At 35.6% G+C, this 19,751-nt stretch overlaps 5 protein-coding genes across 10 annotated transcripts; 1 reads left to right on the top strand and 4 right to left on the bottom strand.

Annotated features, from left to right (window-relative positions):
* Positions 1-21: 21 nt before the first annotated feature.
* Positions 22-2,399, bottom strand: LOC111499394 (DNA-directed RNA polymerase V subunit 7). Of its 3 annotated transcripts, none has more exons than XM_023150987.1 (2): positions 2,317-2,399; positions 22-784 (listed from the first exon to the last, which is right to left on the bottom strand). In XM_023150987.1, the coding sequence occupies exon 2, from the start codon at positions 760-762 to the stop codon at positions 235-237; it is 528 nt and encodes a 175-aa protein (XP_023006755.1). In that variant the 5' UTR covers positions 763-784; positions 2,317-2,399; the 3' UTR covers positions 22-234. The 3 variants fall into 3 exon arrangements, with proteins under 3 accessions (XP_023006755.1, XP_023006757.1, XP_023006756.1); XM_023150989.1 differs by having other exon boundaries at positions 22-786; positions 2,334-2,399; XM_023150988.1 differs by having other exon boundaries at positions 22-795; positions 2,317-2,385.
* A 1,130-nt stretch (positions 2,400-3,529) lies between these two features.
* LOC111499387 (transcription factor bHLH92) lies at positions 3,530-4,607 on the top strand. Its single transcript, XM_023150980.1, has 3 exons — positions 3,530-3,945; positions 4,016-4,312; positions 4,415-4,607. Exons 1-3 carry the CDS (start codon positions 3,601-3,603, stop codon positions 4,490-4,492), a joined length of 720 nt encoding a protein of 239 aa, XP_023006748.1. The 5' UTR covers positions 3,530-3,600; the 3' UTR covers positions 4,493-4,607.
* A 402-nt stretch (positions 4,608-5,009) lies between these two features.
* LOC111499397 (40S ribosomal protein S15-4-like) lies at positions 5,010-7,012 on the bottom strand. Its single transcript, XM_023150993.1, has 4 exons — positions 6,900-7,012; positions 6,668-6,816; positions 6,516-6,573; positions 5,010-5,503 (listed from the first exon to the last, which is right to left on the bottom strand). Exons 1-4 carry the CDS (start codon positions 6,900-6,902, stop codon positions 5,255-5,257), a joined length of 459 nt encoding a protein of 152 aa, XP_023006761.1. The 5' UTR covers positions 6,903-7,012; the 3' UTR covers positions 5,010-5,254.
* Positions 7,013-7,577: 565 nt separating this feature from the next.
* On the bottom strand, positions 7,578-12,095 carry LOC111499370. Its single transcript, XM_023150953.1, has 8 exons — positions 12,008-12,095; positions 11,704-11,913; positions 11,249-11,472; positions 9,800-9,861; positions 9,444-9,665; positions 8,867-9,334; positions 8,072-8,216; positions 7,578-7,993 (listed from the first exon to the last, which is right to left on the bottom strand). The coding sequence occupies exons 1-8, from the start codon at positions 12,018-12,020 to the stop codon at positions 7,760-7,762; spliced, it is 1,578 nt and encodes a 525-aa protein (XP_023006721.1). The 5' UTR covers positions 12,021-12,095; the 3' UTR covers positions 7,578-7,759.
* A 4,359-nt stretch (positions 12,096-16,454) lies between these two features.
* On the bottom strand, positions 16,455-19,696 carry LOC111499375 (protein WVD2-like 3). Of its 4 annotated transcripts, none has more exons than XM_023150959.1 (7): positions 19,574-19,696; positions 18,052-18,589; positions 17,853-17,941; positions 17,668-17,758; positions 17,491-17,562; positions 17,189-17,299; positions 16,455-17,072 (listed from the first exon to the last, which is right to left on the bottom strand). In XM_023150959.1, the coding sequence occupies exons 1-7, from the start codon at positions 19,675-19,677 to the stop codon at positions 16,791-16,793; spliced, it is 1,287 nt and encodes a 428-aa protein (XP_023006727.1). In that variant the 5' UTR covers positions 19,678-19,696; the 3' UTR covers positions 16,455-16,790. The 4 variants fall into 4 exon arrangements, with proteins under 4 accessions (XP_023006727.1, XP_023006729.1, XP_023006730.1 ...); XM_023150961.1 differs by having other exon boundaries at positions 17,668-17,764; positions 18,052-18,651; positions 19,574-19,684; XM_023150962.1 differs by lacking the exon at positions 19,574-19,696 and adding an exon at positions 19,454-19,521 and having other exon boundaries at positions 17,668-17,764; positions 18,052-18,651.
* Between the last annotated feature and the right edge of the window lie 55 nt (positions 19,697-19,751).

Here is a 19,751-nt window from a genome sequence, read left to right as displayed (position 1 = left end):
CTAACATATTCTATGTCCATATGAAGCGATAAACAAGATAATTAAACAGAGTGGGACACTATTAAGTCCAAGAAACTTCCTACAAACATTTAGCTTCAATTAATAATGTCCCCTAAACTTTGTTCCATCCCAAACTTCCAACATCCAACAAGGTTAGTTGCATCGAAATGAGTCGGAATGTTATCAAGACGTACTTAGATACAGAATACAAACTAAACCAGTGCCCGAAATTCATTAAGAAACTGGCCCTAGATAATCACCCTCCAAACTCACCAGTGCCTGAAACTCCCTTTCTGCCTCGAGCCACTTCGTTCCAATGACGATAAAACGTACGACTACATCTTTCTCAATTTTTGAAAGCTTGTCGTTCATGAACAAGGGATTCTCACCCGGCACATAGCGGTAATCTGGCATTTTCAGATAAGAGAGATATATGTTCTCAACAGGGCCACATCTCAAGAAAACGCCATGTTTGAGAACCTTGTGAACAACCCCCTCCAAGATCTCTCCCCTATAAAGCTTGAAGGTGATACCACTAAAAATAACTGGAAACAAGACATCGCCGGTCTGTCGAACTTTTCCTTCTCCTATATTTTCTAGAGTCGTAACTGCGAGAAAATAACCGAGATCCTTTGTGGCCTTTTTTGTGGCAAATTCATCTAGCAGACGGATTATGATAGACCTTTGGAGCATCAAGCCCTTTGCATCTAAGTTTTCGGCAGGGATTATGACATTCCATGGCAGCTGCACTTTGAGAAACATTTTTCCTACTTCTTCCTTCAACCTATCAGAAATCTTGAGGAGTAAGACTTACAAGTTACAATCAGTATTTTGATTCTAAGTAGCATTTTATCTAAATTCAAATGATGCGACTAAAGTTATCATATTTCCCAATATCCAGTTGTGGTAACACAATTAAAATGTTACCTTTAAAACATTGAATAAGAATAATAATGAAAAATGAAAAGAGCCTCCTCCAATGGATTTGACCACCATTACCATTCTTATAATCTAGTGTAAATGCAAACACAGCAGAGAAACGGAAATTTTATCAGTTACTTCCAAATCCAACAATGTCTTGAACAAATGGCACCAAAAGGCCAATCTGACTGAATTGACTGACACTCATCTCCCCAGACTCAACTTGCCTGTGCATGTATAAAAAAAAATAACTCACTTCCCTGAGAGATAAATTTCATATTGCTTTAGTCATGCTTCAAGATTTAACTAATTTGCCAAGTGATATATCAGAGATTCACTCTCTTAGTCGCCTTCAACATAATCTATGGTTACTCTAGAACAGAAAACTCACATTATTTACCCTGATTTTCTCTATTCTTGTATTTTCCCCACTACCATATAGGAAAGCTTGGCTCCAAGGTGAAAGGGGAATCGAGCAGGGGACTGGAGGAGAACCCCAACAATATTAAACCCATATTAAAAATGACAACCAAAGAATGCCCTTCATGATTCTATTTTCAAATTTGTGTTAATTATGCAAGAAAGATAACTGAATCACAAAACCACATGTCTATGAAGTGCACATATACTTATAATTTCTAGACAAAGATACTCAATATTTTCAAATGACATCTCACTTTTCCTAGGGAGGTAAAGGATTTATTGGACATGGCCTTAACGTACCACCTCTTTCAAGAATGCAAAAACTCTGACGAAAGCTTATTATGGACTTCCTTTCGAATCTATGGAAAGAAAAAAAATCAAAGAGTATACATAGAGAAAACACAAACTTATACTAGAATCTTCTAAATTTTCATATCTTCTTGGAGTATTGTTTAATTCCTTCGCTTCTTATAGTCATACCTCCCTTATCCTAACACATTCTTTTTGTAAATTTCAAACATGAAATTCTCTCTTTAAAAAAAAACATATCCTCATGCTAAACTATAGAACCTTCTAGGTGATGATCAAATAGCACCACTTTCCTTTCTCATTAAACCATTAGCGTGTATTCATGAGTGATCAGTAACGACATTGTTCAGTAAATTCGAGCAACAATATAATCGTACCAAAAAGAATCAAACTCTAATCATATATGATTGGAGACTAATTAAATAGAAACCCCCCTTCACATCATACACAGACTAAGAAACGATCTTTGAAAATTATGACAATGGCACTATTTTAGCCATTGAAGTATTGGTGATTTTGAGTGGAAGAGCGAAAGAGAGAGAGAGAATTAGAAAGTGCTATTGTTCAAGAAATTCAAGCATCCAAATCATCATAATGAGAAGCAACTAACACGAATCAAACATAACCAGAAGAATGATTTAAAGCTAGGGTTTCAGAACAAACCTGAAGAAGAAGAAGAAGAAGAAGAAAGTTGCCCCTTCCCGTTACCGAGGTTCACGGCCTCCCGCTAAATCGCAATTTTAACGCTGCGACGGACCTCGTCCCAACTGGGTTTTGGTTCTTTGTTGTTGACAAAGCCCATTGGGCCAATTTTGTTTTTGGGCTTCTTGGTGTTGAAATGGTAGGCACCCGACCCGAATTATAAGGGTCGGATTGAGTTTTAAAGGATTTTGCATTTGGGTGGGTTTGTTTTTTGGAATCCGATCCGGTTCAGATTTCGGGTTCGAAATTCAAATTATTGGTACAATCCAACTCAACTCGAAAATCTTAAAAAAAAAAAAACAATAATAATAAAATAGCCCCAAGCTCATGCAGTTGAAGCCCATGAGTCATCGTATGCGTTTGCCCCTACCCCTGGCGCGTCTGCAAACTTTCTCTCGGACTCTCTATCTACTCTTTGACTGTGAGTTCGAGACTTTGTTTTGCAGTCTCACACAGCGTTCATCTTCAACTTTGAGGGTAAATGGGTAAGTGAAATGAAGTCTCGACTCTCACACTCGTAGTTTCAAACACTCACATCATAGCATTCATCTTTTGACTCCTCTCAACTCTCTCTATGTTTCGTCTCTTGTCTCGTCTATGTGTATCTTCAGACGTCAACGTCATTTGTCTCTTTATTTCTTCGTTGAACTCTTTTCTCAGTTCTCATTTTCTCCATTCGACCATGTCTTTGTGCTTCTCATCGGATGTCGTCACCAACTATCTCTCTGCTCGGCGCTCTGTTCCACTTTCTTCAAACTTCTCCACTTAGTGTTTGTCGTCGGACTGCTCCATTTGACGCTTCGTTATTTCACAACCTGAACCTAACCATAAAATAAAGAATTGGGTTGTGGAAAATTCCGAGTTTAATTGAATTACCAATCCAACAAATCCAAATTTTAAAATTGGTCAAAAATAGGCATGTGTGGGATCCACGGTCAAAGAGTTTCAAGATTATGAGTCCATTCCTATGTTCAAGTCCTCCCAAACGAGCTAGGCAGAAAGTTTGACCAAATTCAATCCCACAAGTAGTCCAAATAAGCACATGTTTAATAATCTCGTACTCAAAAAATAAACCCCACAATAATCTCATTGATCACATGTTTAATAACCTCATTTATTATTAATCTCCATCACCAAAACATATATATATATATATATATACACACACTCAAACAATCTCCTTGACCGTTGCAAATCAACTGATTTTTGAAAAAAGAACAACAAAACCGTTCTTCACCTCCCCCCATGGATGATACTTTTCCAGTAGAATTCTGGCATAACGATCTCTTCTGGCTCGATGCCCCTATCTCCGCTCCCGCCGAACAACAAAAAAGTGCTTTTGTACCATATCTGTCACGACCCAATTTCCGAATCGAGCAAAAAAACAATCTTGCCGACGCCTCTAATTCCGTTAACAAACGGGTGATTGAGTACTGGAGAAAGCAATGGCATGAGAAGAAAGAAGCGGCAGCTCTAGGCGATCTAGAGAGAGAAAAATGTCACAGGCACATGATGAACGAGAGGACGAGAAGAGAGAGAGAGAAACAGAGCTATTTGGGAATCCACTCCCTGCTTCCTAAGAAAACTAAGGTCAGGACGTTTTTTTGCATCGGTTTTTGAATCGAATTCATGGGCTGATCCATATGGGATTGTTTTTTAGAATGATAAGAACTCCATAGTTCAAGCGGCGGCGAGGACGATTAAAGAGCTGAGAGTCTCGGAGGAGATGTTAAAGAGGAGAAACACAGAGCTGGAGATGGCGATTGCAGCGAAAAACAGAGAGAATGCGAAAGGAACAAAACCCATATGGTTGGAATTGCCCAATCCTTCATCTGGGATCGATTCAATGCTGGCTGTTCTTAATGTTCTTAAAACTGGACGAATAAATCCCAAAGCCATTCATGCCAATTTCTTCAACTCTCTGTTTTCAGCCCAATTAGCCATTGATGATACCCATGTAAGGAACTAACCCAGTCGACGTTTATGTCTATTTTTTATCCATAAACTTACAACGATCATAATTTGAATTGAGTTTTTTAAGAAACTTTGGGATTTGCAGATGGGAGGAGCCGAAGTGGAAAGAGTGTTGCAGGCCACGGTAAGGGAAGCAGATGGGAGATTTCGAAGGCAATGCTAGGAAGGATCCAAAGACCAAAAATAAAGCCATTTTTAATTTTAAATAACAAGTGGTGTGGGGTACAGAGTACACGTTGGAAATTAGTTTCTTTTTTCTTTTTAATATTGTTTTTGTGTGTCTTATTATAAATAAATATATTTTAGTATTTCTTTTGATATTCAATTATTGTGGTTGACTTGAATTTCTAATCATGTGGGAATTAAGAATGGTTTTGAATAATATGTGGTTTTCATCTGAATAAACTATATTCCATTAACACGTTTTTGTTTAATTAAATAATAATAACTTTACTACTTTTCAAACTTTATGAAAAATAATTTTAGTAAAATTTTGAAGGATAATTTTTTAAAAGATTAACAAAAAATTGTTATGGCGGCCGCTCTCAAATTAAAGAGGAGAAACCCAGTTCATTTCGATAAATAAAACATCACAATCTAACAGAGAAGGTACGTTCAAACTAACAGATTCGAATCTGGACATATATCTAGACCATAGATATGAAATATAACGAGACATATTTGAGCAAACAACCACGTAAAACTGAAAGGTACAACCAAGTCTACATTTAGATGAGACAAGTAGAATAAAAATTTTAACAGTAACAACAGCTTCAAAAAACTAAATAGCTCAAGCCTCCATAGTACTAATCAGCTTATATAAAGCATAGAAAATGGGCAAAAACTAGGAACAAAATCTGATAAACATCCAAGTTTCATGTAATAATATAACAAAACTAAGCAAGCAAGAACTCGACACTGATTTTCACTTGAGAGGAATGAATCTTGAAGAGTGGGTGGCACCAATACCGGGCCTACCGTGCTTGACGGGCTTGTATGAAATGGAGAACTCTGCTAGGTAATGGCCAATCATCTCTGGCTTGATTTCAACTTGGTTGAATGTTTTGCCGTTGTAAACTCCAATGATGCTTCCAATCATCTCTGGCACAATGATCATGTTCCGAAGGTGTGTTCGGACGGGCTCTGGCTTCTCACCAGGAGGTGCTTCCCTTTTCTATTTCAGTTTAAAAATAAATAAATAGATGAGATGAGACATCAAAAGAAAATAGCTCAACTGTTCTTCTGTTTTTTGGAAAAGGAAGAGGTATCCAGAGAAGAAGGATACGTTCACATATAAATCTACCACTGAAGATATAAAATGGAAAATATAAAAGTTCAAAATGAAATGATAAATTTTGGAGATTCAAAATATATTCACTTCCAAATCTAAATCTACCACTGAAGGATGATCTTGAGTTTTCATGTTAAGATATGAGAAATCCAATGGAAAAGTCAGAACAACTGCAAGAACTAACACAACCGTATAGGACGAGATTCGGAGATTCATGGTACATCAACTTACATATCCAACAATGGGTAAGTTCCCATGTAAGGATACGAGAAATCCAATAGCAAAAACAAGGGAGAGAATTGCAAGCAGCAACGTAAGTTGGTAAAACATGTCGGCTTGAAGTCAGACTCGTGTTAATAATGAAGAATACCACACTATCAGGACAACAGCGTGTGTTTTCAGAAATAAAAGTGGGAGTGCATTCCTTTGTGATGAAACTGATTCAAAACTGTTGATCATGAGGGCAAAATTTCCCACTAGATGATTTGGGGCAAAAGCTTATGGAAAATGAAAACTTTCCCAAAGTTTCAGTTCATTGTTGTTCATTTGAAGGTTAAAGCAAATTACAGGGAAGCTTGAGAATATAAGTTAATAACAGCCCTCAAAAGGATTGATTCATAGTCTAAACATATTGTTGGAATTCTCATCTGATAAAACTATATATTTAAGGTATAATGGCCTAATTAAATCATTTTCTTTCCACCTATCTACTCATCAAGAACACTGAAGAAAAATTTAACCTAAACCATGGCAAGATTAAGATACTACACAGGAAAGAGTCCATCACCATTTGCATTCCAGAAAACAGCATCGCCAGTGAGAATCAGAAAACAATACAAAGTTGTAAAATAATTGCAATATTGAATAGGCAGAAATGGATCTAAAAGATACTAACCGCTTTACGAAGCTTCTTGATAAGAGCCATTGGCTTCCTTGTCAAACCCCGACGAAACCTATCCAAAAACCATAAGAATGTTAGAAAAACGTGTACGTTAAGAACGAAAAAGAACACAAAAATCAATTCATGACACATTCAGTTGTAGCAACCTTCTGCGTGCACGGGCAGTGAAGAGCTTGACCAGCTCATCGGTAGACATGTCCAGCAAAGAATCCAAATCGACGCCTCGGAAGCTGAACTTCTTGAACGTCCTCTTCTTTGGCTGCCCCGCCACTGCAACATCGGCTTCCACATCCGCCTAAAGGAGACCGAGGCAACGCCATCAAAGAAACTGAAAGAGATGAACGATAAATCGAAGAGAAGAATGAGTTGAGAACATACCATGGTTTACGTTGTCGGAACTCCGGGATGAGAAGGTAGAGCTAATCGGCGCGATGAAGCTTCACAATCTGCAGGGTTTTTAGCCTTCGTTTTTCAGTGTTATATATATATGTTGGTTACTTGCTGCAATTCCAGTGGCTGAAACCCTAGGCCGAGTGGAACCAGTTTTGGTTAATACGGGCTTCATACTTGGGCTTTCAATGAAGCCCATATTAGGCCCAATACCTTTTTAATAATAATAATAATATATATATTGTTAATAAGCTAGAAGAAAGCTAAAATATCACTCTTTATTATTGAAAAAATTAGTTTTAAATTTATTTAAAATAAAAAATGTTTTTTTTCCTCTTTTTTTCTCTCATCCCGTATTGGTAGTCGTCATCGTGGTTGTCACCTCCTTTGTTTTTTCGTTTTCTCTTCTCTTTTCTTACTCTCCTTTGAACGTGAATTCTCGTAGGTTTGTATTTTGTTTTAAATGGAGTTGATACCATCTCTTTTTTAGCCAACGAAGTTCATAGTGATAGCTAACGACAACCACAAATAGAAAACGTCCTCCTGATTGACCACCAATAAGCATTCTACTCACTTGACGAACTACGTATGTCATTCAAGAATAGAACGATTAACAATAATGTTCAACACTTTGTGGTTAACGAGGGATGTTAGAGAGAAAGAGTGTAAAACAACAATAAAAACGTCAATACTCAGCAACAAGATCACTTCAAGACTAGTACACGCCAAACATTCAAAAGGGTTCTTTACGAATTTCTAAAAAAACATTATGTAACAAGTCGAACACAAATTGACCCGATCCTTCATTCCTAAGAGTGTAAACGTCCCGACCAAATACAAAAGAGTTGTTATTTTGATTCAATGGCTTGAATGGAAGCCTTCAACTCCATTTGAACATTGGCCCTAGAAGATGACATGACAGTGTCTTTCCATAGAGAACCTTCCTCACTTAAAACGCTTGCATCTTCGTAAAGTTCATAAACAGAAGCTGCATTCTCCTTCATCCTACTCGTCACCAAAATACATTTGATTTCCTCGGGATCCACCAGTAACTTGGTGTCTCCGTTTTTCCACCCAATCAACTGTAAATAATTATAAGTTTAGTTTTTGAACTTCATACACTAATATTTAAGTTTAGCCGTTTTTCGAGATTTGTTTACCTTTGGGGGACTGCCGAGGACATTGGTGGAATAGAGTCTAACGTTATCAACAAGCTTGCAGTATCTCGGAAAAGCTCTTGCAAATCTCTTGTGGGACTTCAATTGTGAGTTCACTCTCACCGCCCTTCCAATTATTACTGCTCTCCTGTTTATTCATCTCAACGGTTATAGAACGTGTTTACTAGGGAGAGGTTTCTACACACTCATAAAGAATGTTTCGTTCCCTTCTCTAATCAATGTGAGATCTCTCAATTCATCCTCTTAGGGACCTAGCATCCTCGCCGGCACACTGCCCGATGACTGGCTATGATACCATTAAGAGATGGAGGTAGATTGAGAGATCTCACAATGATTATAAAAGGCGTTTTTACTAGATAAATGTTTCCACACCCTCCCTTATAAGAAATGTTTCATTCCCCTCTTCAACTAATGTGGGATCTCTCAATCCATCCCTAGCATCCTCGCTAACACATTGCCGAGTGACTGACTCTGATACCATTGAGAGATAAGGGTAGATTGAGAGATCCCACAACAGTTATAAAACACATTTACTAACGAAAGGGTTCCACACCCTTGTAAGAAATGTTTCGTTCCCATCTCCAATCACATCAATGTGGGATCTCTCAATTCATCCTTCTTCAGTTCTCACTGACACACCACCCAATGATTGACTCTGATACCATTGAGAGATGAGAGTAGATTGAAATATCTCACATGGGTTAAAAACGGATTATAACTTTTAGACCATAAGATCTAAGCGAACGAAATTTGTAATTTAACCTAAGTTGTTCATACCTTATGCCTCGAATAACAGCCAAATGCGGGTCAGAAACAACTCCAACCAATTCAATTCGGTAAGGCTTTCGATCTTTCTCAACTATCCCATCAAAATCATATTGATGTTCTTCATCTGGGCTCACTTGTTCCCAGTAATTTTCAGTGATGGTGCCATCCTCAGCAACTTTGTAGCCAACCCCCATGCGATACCGATGTTTGTGAACATTTCTCGCCATCTCAATCGTCTGTTCCACATACGGCTCCCATGAAAGAGTTCCATCCATGATCACATCTCTGCCTTCGTTTAGCGCCGTCACCAACAACGACGATGCTGCGTCGGTCGATGACTGGTGCACCAGCTCGGAGGATGAAAGCATGTCATCGGGGCAGCCCATGGAGCTAATTGCTTTATAAACGACGTCGGTTTCTTTGAAAGCGTCCGCCTCTACCACTACGGCTTTTGCTTTGGCTTCCGACCAAAACGGTCTACAAAACGGTCGGTCTAATTAACCCAAAATTATTTGAAATTCAACCCAACCAAACCAATTAAATCAAATAAAGAATATATCTTAATTGGTACGAGGCTAAAACTTACTCTTGGAGGATATCTTTGAGGACAGTGCTTTTACCCGCTCCCATTCCGCCGCCCATGAGGAGGAGAACGGGGCTCCTCCGACTAAGCGCTACCGGCACCATAACGTCGGTGCATTTAGAATCAGCCTCGCCACCGCCGCCGATTGCTTTCATCTCGTCGACTAGAGTCGATATAACCCTCGTCATTTTCAGCTCCTTCGTCACCCTCTCGAACCTCTGCTTCCTGAGCTTCATCAAATTAAAAACATTTAATTTTCTTTTTTATTCAAAATATTTCTGAATTTATTACTATTTTTAATTTTATTTGGATTATAATTGATTTTAAAAGTTGAGAAATTAGAATCTAGAAATATAAACCTCGTGGCGGCCATCACTAAGCCTTTGAACTTTGTCTTGTGCTCAGATTCATCCGTCAATGCCTGCACCAACCCAACAAAAATTAATATTATGTATAAAATAATAATTAAAAATAATAAATCTCGAAATTTTTTGTTGGTCGGGTTATTTTTTTTATTATTTTTTAAAAAATTATACTTATATATAGTACACGTTACATTAATAATTTAAGTTTCATAAAACTCAAATATCAAATATTCAGAATATTAATGCATCACTAATCTCTGTCGTTGAAAAATTATCGAATATTAAATGTAATATATATCCAAATAATGAGTATACACTCAATCATTTACCAAATAATATTAAATAAATAGAGAGATAAACCTATAGAATAAAGTCTTTGACATAAAATATTTAGAAAAAAGAAAAAGAAAACAATATCATTGTATAATAATATTATATCATATTTTATTCATAACATGAGGAAATGTTACATGTTATTTTAATTATAATTAAAATCATTGTCCCAACTACTTCAATAAATTACATGCACATTTCATATCATATTTCAAAAAAAAAAAAAAAAAAAAAAACTTTATGGGACTATTTTAATGTCATTTTTGCAATCTATTTCCAATTATTTATTTTGTTAATACTTAGTCTTTCAATAAAAAAGGTGAAAATATTATTTAATTTAATAATAATTTTAATAATTTAATATTATAAATTATCTTTAATAATTTTAATATTATTTTTAAAAATTTAAGAATATTTATAAAATGTGGGTTAACTGTGAAAATATTTTTGAATTTTTTAAAAAAGTTTAAATGTGTTTGTGGAGTTAAAAAATTAAAATTAAAAATATTAATGAAATTTTTTAAAATTGAAAGGGTATTTTTGTAAACGTTTTGAAAAATTCATCGCTATTTTTTAAAACAAAATATTAACCATTTGCTAAACTTTTTAAAAAGATTTAAAAGTATTTCAAAATGTTTTTTTTAAGTTTAAAGTATTATTGAAATTGATGAAAGGTAAAATTTAAATGATGTTTTTATTAATTTAGCTTAAATAAAATAATTAATTTATTAAATTATTTAATTGTGGAGACATATATATAATTGAATAGGGTTCCATATAAAATTATCCTCCGAGCCACATCTAAAAAAAACTCGAGGTTATTTGTATTCCTCGAAAATCCTCATCTGGTATATAATAATATAAAAATGGGGTATACGGGACGAGGACGAAAATATTTAGTTTTCCCGATTTTTTCCCTCCCTCTCCATTACGCTCCATAAAAGTGGGTCTCTTAAGGTCCCCACGAGGCCCCATAAGAAAATGGGCAACCCAACGAAGATCGTCTTCCCAGAAGAACAAACAACTGTAATTAACATGATCAATTCGAACACTTATAATTTATCTAACCAACCTAATAATAAAATATGGTCGTGTCGAGAGTAAGCATACCTGAGAAACCAATTGAGGAGCTTTGTCCCAATGAAAAGCAAAGTAGCTCAAAATACAAGTCTCCAACTCTTCAATTAGCTTCACGTATAACGAATCACCATCCTTTTCATCAATTAAATACTCGTATATCGATTCTTCACATCCTTTTTTCTTCTTCAAATAATCGTTCATCAACTTTGCCAACCTCGGGCACTCCCCGACATCCGTAAACCCTAATTGCCTCGCTGCAATAGAATTCATAAATTATCAGTCAAACAATTTTCCGTCTTATTACCTTCTCTTAAATTTTCCAAATTTGTAGGTTAATTATTATTGTCGTCAATAAATAATAATATAACGACACAGTGTCATATACCTAACCTACTGACTGGTCAGGAGCTAATTAATATTTATTTATTTTTATTAAATTAAAAAAATATTAATTAATGAATAATATTAAATTTTTGGAACCATACCAACATAGTGAGGGAACGCTTCAATGTTTCCGGACCGGCCGGATTCCGTCCGTCCGATCACCGGAATGATTTTCTGATCTTCGATCACGGCCGACGGCCTCGATTTCCTGCCCCAGTGGTAACGCGTTCCGGCGGCCGCCGCGATTCCGACCAACGACACGGCGATGATCCGAGCCTGATTGACGATTCCGCCGCCATTTTCGACGAGATCTGAACCACAAAACACAACATAATCAGAAACCCAGAGAAAGAAGACAAAAACGTTAGACTCCCATAACCTCGGAGAGGATGGGGAGAGAGTTACCGGAGAGCTTCATGTCGGAGAGAGAACTCCGCCGGCGATTGCTGGAGTGGAAGATTAGGATAAACTTGAAAGTGCCAGCCTATATAAAGGCAATTTAGAACATACCCATATTTATTTATCTAAAAACTATACATTAAAATATTAAATGTGATTCATGTATATATTAAAAATTGTCACTTTTTTTAATATTTATTATGTTAGACGAACACGACTCTCCACAATGGTATGATATTGTCCACTTTGAGCATAAGCTCTCATGGCTTTGCTTTGGGCTTCCCAAAAGGCCTCATACCAATGGAGTTAGTATTCCTCACTTATAAACCCATGACCATTCCCTAAATTAACCGATGTGGGACTTTCATCATCCAACATATTATAGTTTTTATTTTTTAATTTTTGTTAGTTGGTTTTTGCTAATTTGTAGCTTAATTATGAGTTTATCGCTTAATTTGTATTGTAAATTTATTAATTCTCGTCATTTCGAAAGATAAGCAAGGAATACATCTACGTTGAAATGATGCTTTTTGGATAAACCAAAAGCAAACAACGAGAACTTGTGTTTAGAGCGGATAATATCGTACTATTATGAAGGTTCGTGATTTTTAACGATATTAAGTAAAACTAGAGGACGGAAGAAATATATATCAATTATTATTTAAAAGTGAGAACTTTTGGGATAAAGAGGTGACAACTTTTATTTTTATTTAAGGGAGTTGAATAATTGGTTTGAAATCCGTCCCTTTCTTCTCTCTTTCATTTTCCTTCACATATCTTCTAAAATATCACGGTTGAATTTGGATATAAATATAAAATCAAATCAATATATATATATATATAAAAAAAATCTAAGAATTTTTTAATTTAAAAAAAAATATATATGAAAATTTAAAAAATTATTTCGTAATTAATAGTAAAAGTATTTTTTAAAAAATTTTGTATCAGTCAAAATTGTTTTTTAGATAACTCAGTAAATTATTTTGGATTAATTTATTCATTTGAGGTTCGGTCAACTTTATTAATTTCTATGCTTTTAAAAGATTCGAATTTTCAATTGTAAATTTTATATACGCAACGATAATTCTTTTTAATATAAAATTATGAATATATTTCATAAAATTTAATAAGAGTCGGGTTGCATTAAAATCTTAACAAAACTAAAATAGACAAAAGTCGACAATATAACGACGAATCTGAATCGAAGACTATATAAAATAAATAAAAATAAATTAGTACTTAAATCTAATTAAAAATTTAAAGTGAAATATAATAAAGAAATTATAGGCTCGAAAAAGGAGGTAGAGATTTAAAATAAATAAAATAAAATAAAAGAACAAATGTTTCACGCTTGTTATAAATAAATTTAATAAATATTTCAACCGGTTATATTAATGATAAGCCCAAAAGAACACCTTTTTTTAATTTTTTTTTATTATAGTATACTATCGAATTAATTGAGTTATTTATTATTTAGATATTTATTTTTGGATTTAAACTCTAATACTTTGTTTAAAATGAATTTTTCAAAATAGTTTAAAAAATACCTTTATAGCTTAAATATCGAGTTTTCAACGGTTTTAATTTTCTTTTAAAGAAAATACTCTTACCGTTATTACAATATTTTAAAAATACTCATGAACTTTCAAAAGTAACATTAATAAGCATGAAGATAATTTATGTGTTGTCGATAGACGTTTTAGTCTGTATATTGATGGTAAGAATTTTTTTTAAAAAAAAATTACTAAAAGAAAAGGGGTTAAATGCTACTTAAAATTTTACGGGTATTTTTTAAATCATCTCATTTATTATTTTTATTTTCTCTAATATTATATTATTAACAAAAATATATCTACTTCATGGTGGGTAGGAGTTGTTATAGAATTATAAGTCTATTTTTGAGTCATTCATTCTCCCTTGGTTAAATCGTCTAGCTTGACGAAGAAATCAATGTTAGAAACTTCAGGAAATAGGTAGGAATTGGATCTAGTGAGTCGCCCCACGTGCAATTTTTTTAATTTCTTTTTCAATTTTAGTCATATATCGATATCAAAATCTTAGTCAGCTAGAACTTATGATCAATTGAAACATGTTAATTCTTATTCTCATCAATATTAAAATGATCAATAGCTAAATCATAAATCAAAATATTAAAAGTAATATAATAAAATTTTCCTAAATTCTAGAGTTAGTATTCAATATGTCAATTCGAAGTTTGTAATCTATTCCAGAGTAATTGAACCTCGAGTTATGAACGAAACTTAAGATACCTTAAATGTAATTTTATCCAGTCATCCACCTTGGCATTTTTGTCGGGATTAAGAAACCGTTTAATGAGTATAATGATGAACCCGACAACATTATTATCTCATTTATTTAATTAGTATAAAAATCCAAATGTTATTGTCAAATCAAGAACATGAAGTGAGCATAAAGAGCCGTCTCAAAGTTTGGAACCGTCCTTCCAAAATAAAGAAATTGCATTCAATCATGACCCGTATTAATAAAAAAATAAAGAATAAAAAGGTTGATAACAAGTAGAAATAATTTTTATAAATTTAATTTTAAAAAATCAGAAAATCAGAAATAATTTTTGTTGGGTCCAATTGATGGTACACGTAATCCAAATAAAAAACTTTATAGAATTTTTTTCTTTTTTAATTTCATCAAATTTTAAATGAATTAAACATGTGTAATTGTTCATGATAACTTTAAACATGTGGGTACATGGGTAACCACTCAAAACCCTAAGCAATCATGCTAAAGGGAGTAAATAGGTTTTAGACCAATCCAATAATTTTTTAGACAAATTCAAAAGTTCAAGTTGTTTGGATTGATTGAGTTGTTGAATTGTTCAAAATATATGCTCAAGATTGCTGAAGAGAGCAACGATAGAAGGAAGGAAAAAGAGCTGAGTGGAAGGAAGGAATAACTATGCGGCAACTTGCAAGGAGGCATCGGGCACCAATCGAAGACTGAAGAGTGCACTACGAGAAGGATTGTGAGGAGGATAACTGTGGAAGGAAGGAAGAATAACCGAGTGACGATTGGCGAGGAGGAGGTGCCGACCAAAAGAATGTGAGGAGGAGACATCGACCAAAGACTGAAGAGTGCACTGCAAGGAGGATGATGCTGTGCAAGGTGGATGTGGGTGTGGAGCCGTCAATTGTGCTGTGCGAAGACTATATATTGTGTTTGTATTGGGCGGAGAGTAACGAGGAGGGTACTCGAGTAGGAACTGGGAAGAAGTACTGATGACGATTGATCTTTGATACATTGGCTGAGGACTAAGGTGTGCATCGTGCAAGGAGGAGTACACGTACCATGTATTGAGTACGTGTACTTGGGCCCAACTCTTCTTTTTTCTTTTATGTTATCAGGTTGGGTCGGATTGACCAAATCATCTGCACATTGAACCCGTACCCCAACCCGAATCAACAAAAGCCCCAAAACACATCTCAAACCTAGCCTTATCCAAAGCCTAAGAATAGCTCAGTATGTGCACAATCAATACCTTGGTTTTTGTTTTCATTTTGAATGTCATATTGAAGTCTGGGCATAAATAACGAATGAAGAATTGCCATTCATAAGAATTTGGTAAGAAAAAAACTATCAATGGAAATTTGGTTGGATGGAACCAAGACAATACATACACATTTGGAAGGCTAAATACCCAAGAGCCAAGGAATATGACAGCTAAATCTTTCTTATTTATGGAGCCCCTCTTCTTTTGGCAACTATAGAAGCTTTAGCTGTAAGGAAAGACATCGAGTTTGTATGTCGAATCGGTGTGAGTCCTCTATACTAGTGGAAACGATAGACGCCTTCAACTTAACTAATAGTAAATCTTGAGAGAGATTCAAATCTCTTGATGGATATCCAAGATATTAAACGTGTTATATGTCATAGAAGAAGCAAAGGGTAAAAGGATCTCTTTTACCTTAGAAAAGGGCACCAAGCAACTCACGAGCTGGATGTGTCGTACGAGACGGTTGGGAGTTGAGATGCTAGACCAAAGATTTCTCCTCATGGCTGGAGAAGAACATCCGTGAGGAGACTGGTTTTTTGAGTTTGTTTCATGTTTTGCATTTGAAGAAGTTCCCTGTCAAAAAGCACAGCGAAGGCAAAAAATAAGCGCTAACTTCTTAATCTCGAAATACTCGAAGTTCATAAACCTAACTCATGAGATAAAACGACCAAGAGTTGTTCAGCTCATAGCATTCGAGGGCGAGGCTCCAACACCTAATTTCATACATTTTTGCGCTAGCCCTTTTTGTTCTTCTATCTTAATTTGCTCAAGCAAAAATATTTTCCAGACAGGGATTCAAGAAACGCACCTTGTTTTGCCTCCTCAACCGTGCACGTGAATAACCGACAGAGGAATAGTCCTTTCTTGTATAATAGAAAGCAAAGTTAGGTTCATAAATAATGGAAGTCATGTAACAGAAAGCAATAAAGCCACAGGAACAGTATCCACTTTTATTTTCAGATCGAAGTCTATGAAACAAGAATGGTCAATGTGTAATTTACGTACAAAAGTAACAAAGGAAACAATAGCTCGAACCACATCTTAGTAGAGTAGATCTGCTTCTTTCTGGTTCCTTTTTTCTGTCAGGGGGAGGGCCCTTAGAAGAAAATTATTTGATCTGGAAGTAAAAAGCTTCCACATAAACAAACAATATAAATTACAGAAATTTACATTTCATAAATTACATAAACCACTGCAACGAACTCTTGAAAATGGTAGAGGTAAAGCATGGTAGAAGAGACTTGGAAGTTCGTCACCAACTTAAGACTGGACAGAAATATTTGTATTGTTTGGACCATTTACATCAATAGAAATCACCTCGCAAAAGGCTTCTCCTTGCTTCAGCTCGTTTTCTACAAAGCGAATGACATTGCTCCGATTCTCAGTGACATCCAATGCAATAGTATCTCTGTTGGAACTGTCGGTACGATGGCCATTTCCCTTGCCATGACTGAATTTTATCTTGTCTCCATTGGATAGAACCGCATTGTTGCAACTCTTACGTCGGCCAAGTTTAGGTGACCTTGCACGAGTTGGTGGGAGCTGGCACACAGTATTATTAATAATAATTTAAGCAGAAAATGAATTCGTATATTCCCAATAATATGCTCTCTGTTTGTCAAGATAATGTAGGGGCCACAAAAATTTGTAACAAGTACCTTTTTCAGCTCAGCCTTGGCAGGAGGCCCATCGTGGTAGAAGCTTGGCATTGGATTTGCTTTGAATAATAAACTCTTTCTTAGTTGTTTGATAGCGGCCTCAGTCTCTTCCTTCAAATTTGGGAAGATTAATGAAGATGACAAGGAAAGAAAGAGAATAACTTTAGAATAAACTTCAGGAATCAACTAATAAGAACAGATTTACAGACAGTGACAAGCAAAAAAAAGAAAAGGAAAGGAAAGGAAAGGAAAGGGAGGCAGCAACAAATATCCTCCTCCACCAGAGGAAGAACATATTTTACCTTGGACTTCGTCTCACACTCGGTCTTCTCAGCCACCAGAGCCTGGAGTTTTTCCTCCAATTTCGAATTAAACTAAATACATAAGAAAAAATGTCGTAAGAATGTAGGATATAGATTATTATAGAAAAAGTTGGGTACAAAGAAACTGGATACGATAAGATGAACTGGCTGTAGTACCTCCTTCCTTTTCTCTGCACGCTCTGTGCACCTCAATGCAGGAACTGATGCAACAGTAATTCTGGTCTTGATAGCCCGAGTTGATGCTGCACTGCTACCGTTCGATGGCAAAAATCAATTTTAGAGCAGATGTGGAAAGGTTAAATCTAGTACCAAATAAAATAGTGTAAAGATGAGAAAGATACACGGAAACCGCAGAGCAGGAATCTTCCTCGTCAGCATGCTTCTTGTTATTAGGTTGCAGTGGCTTCCTCAACACCCTAGGAGATGTGGGCTGCAGAAAGTAAAAGCAAATTCATTGATAAACATCCGTTCAAGTGAAAGCAGTGGGTTAAGCATGTCCAATGAATTGAATTATACAAATCCTGGGAACTAAGAATGTACCTGATTTGATTTGGTCTTTGCAGGCCGAATATTGTTTTTGGTAGATTTTTCAGTGGTGATAGCGCTGGGAAGTCGAGTACCCGATGAAGCACGCTTCTCCGTTGCCAAGGCAAATGGCTGTGGAACAGTATGTCTTGAACGAGCATTTCCAGCAGAAGATTTCAATGAATTCACAGTTAACAGTAATTTCTCATCGTTCTTTCCTTCTTGTACCTTCTCCTCCAGTCTCTCTTTTTCATTAGTCAACCTGCTAACCACATTTTTCTGTTGGCCTGGTTTCTTTGAAGGGTGCATTTCAGGAATCTTGATTGATTTTTCATTTGTACATTCCTTCACTTCATATTCCTTTGATTCACTTCCCTCTTCTGAATTGTTGATATCGTGATCCCCATTTATTTCGCAAAATGACTCCATGACATCCTGATGACTGAGGCTATCTTCACAAGATGAAGCATGGGAACCACCTCTAGAGGAATACGTTATAACACGATCTGGCTCTTTATCCATGCAAACATCTGTACCTTCAGTCTCCATAATACTGCAACGACGAAAACCGTGACAATGGAGACAACAGGGTCACAATTGATACACAAACCAACTCTGCAATAAAAGTAAACACATCAATTCACATATCGGCGCATATATAAGAAAATCCAAGGTTGTTCTTACTAAAAACAATATTTTGAGAGATGGGGGAAGAGAACCGAAGCCACACTGCCATCTTCCATTTGTATAAAAATGAAACTATATGATATTAAATCACTACTCAACCCAAAACTTATGGTAAATTTAATTACATCAATACTTTGACACTTTCCTTAACTTGTAGGTATTGTAGGTTTGTAAATATGTAGAAGGCCCAACAAATGACAATCAATATTAATTAGGGTGAAAATAACATTACAGCGATTCAAACATAGGGTGGAAGTTCCACCATGTTAAATCACTCAAACCAAACCCAAAAACTTAAAGTGATGAATCAGTCAGTACTTCAACATAGGATTGCAAGTCACCAGGATTATTTTCTATAAGAACTACAATTATCCAAATCTCACCATGCCATAAAAATAAATCAAAAGCATATTTAGATTAAAAAAAAGGCTCACATAGGTGGAGGATTTCGTCTTAATTAACATTTATCTAACCAACATCGTAACCACATATACAAGCTTCCAAATGCAAACAGTCTCTATGAATGAACTCGAAAAAAGGAGCTTATGATGATCGACTAACAAATTACCAACAAATTGAACGCTACAGTAACACCACAGGAACACAACCTCTCAATCATCAGAAAATCATACATGTATCCAGTATCAGCAAATCACTTTCAAAATTCCGCCAAGAAATTAGAAATCAAAAGCAACAAAATGTGGCACCAAGAAATCAAGATGACATATACACATTCCGGCAGTAAGATCAGAGGATCGAGAGACAGCAACCAGATCTAACTACTACATGAATTACTCGAAAGACTCTGCAGAATGCTGAAGAAGAAGAAGAAGAAGAATCGAAACGATACCTGTGGATTGCTTGGGATTGTATTAAGGCATCAGAGTGAAGTCGCGATTCCGGGAACGGTGTCGGAGTGCGACCTGTTTCTGTTCCTTGTTTATATAAGCCCATGCCGCGTCGGTGCCGACTCCCTCTCTTTAACGGCGGTTTTTTTTTTTTTTTTTTTTTTTTTTTTTTTTTTTTTT

Source organism: Cucurbita maxima, unplaced genomic scaffold, assembly GCF_002738345.1.
Source record: "Cucurbita maxima cultivar Rimu unplaced genomic scaffold, Cmax_1.0 Cma_Scf00026, whole genome shotgun sequence".
Taxonomy (NCBI): Eukaryota; Viridiplantae; Streptophyta; class Magnoliopsida; order Cucurbitales; family Cucurbitaceae; genus Cucurbita; species Cucurbita maxima.
The sequence above is the reverse complement of the archived record's forward strand: the minus strand, read 5'-3'. Positions and strand labels throughout refer to the sequence as shown.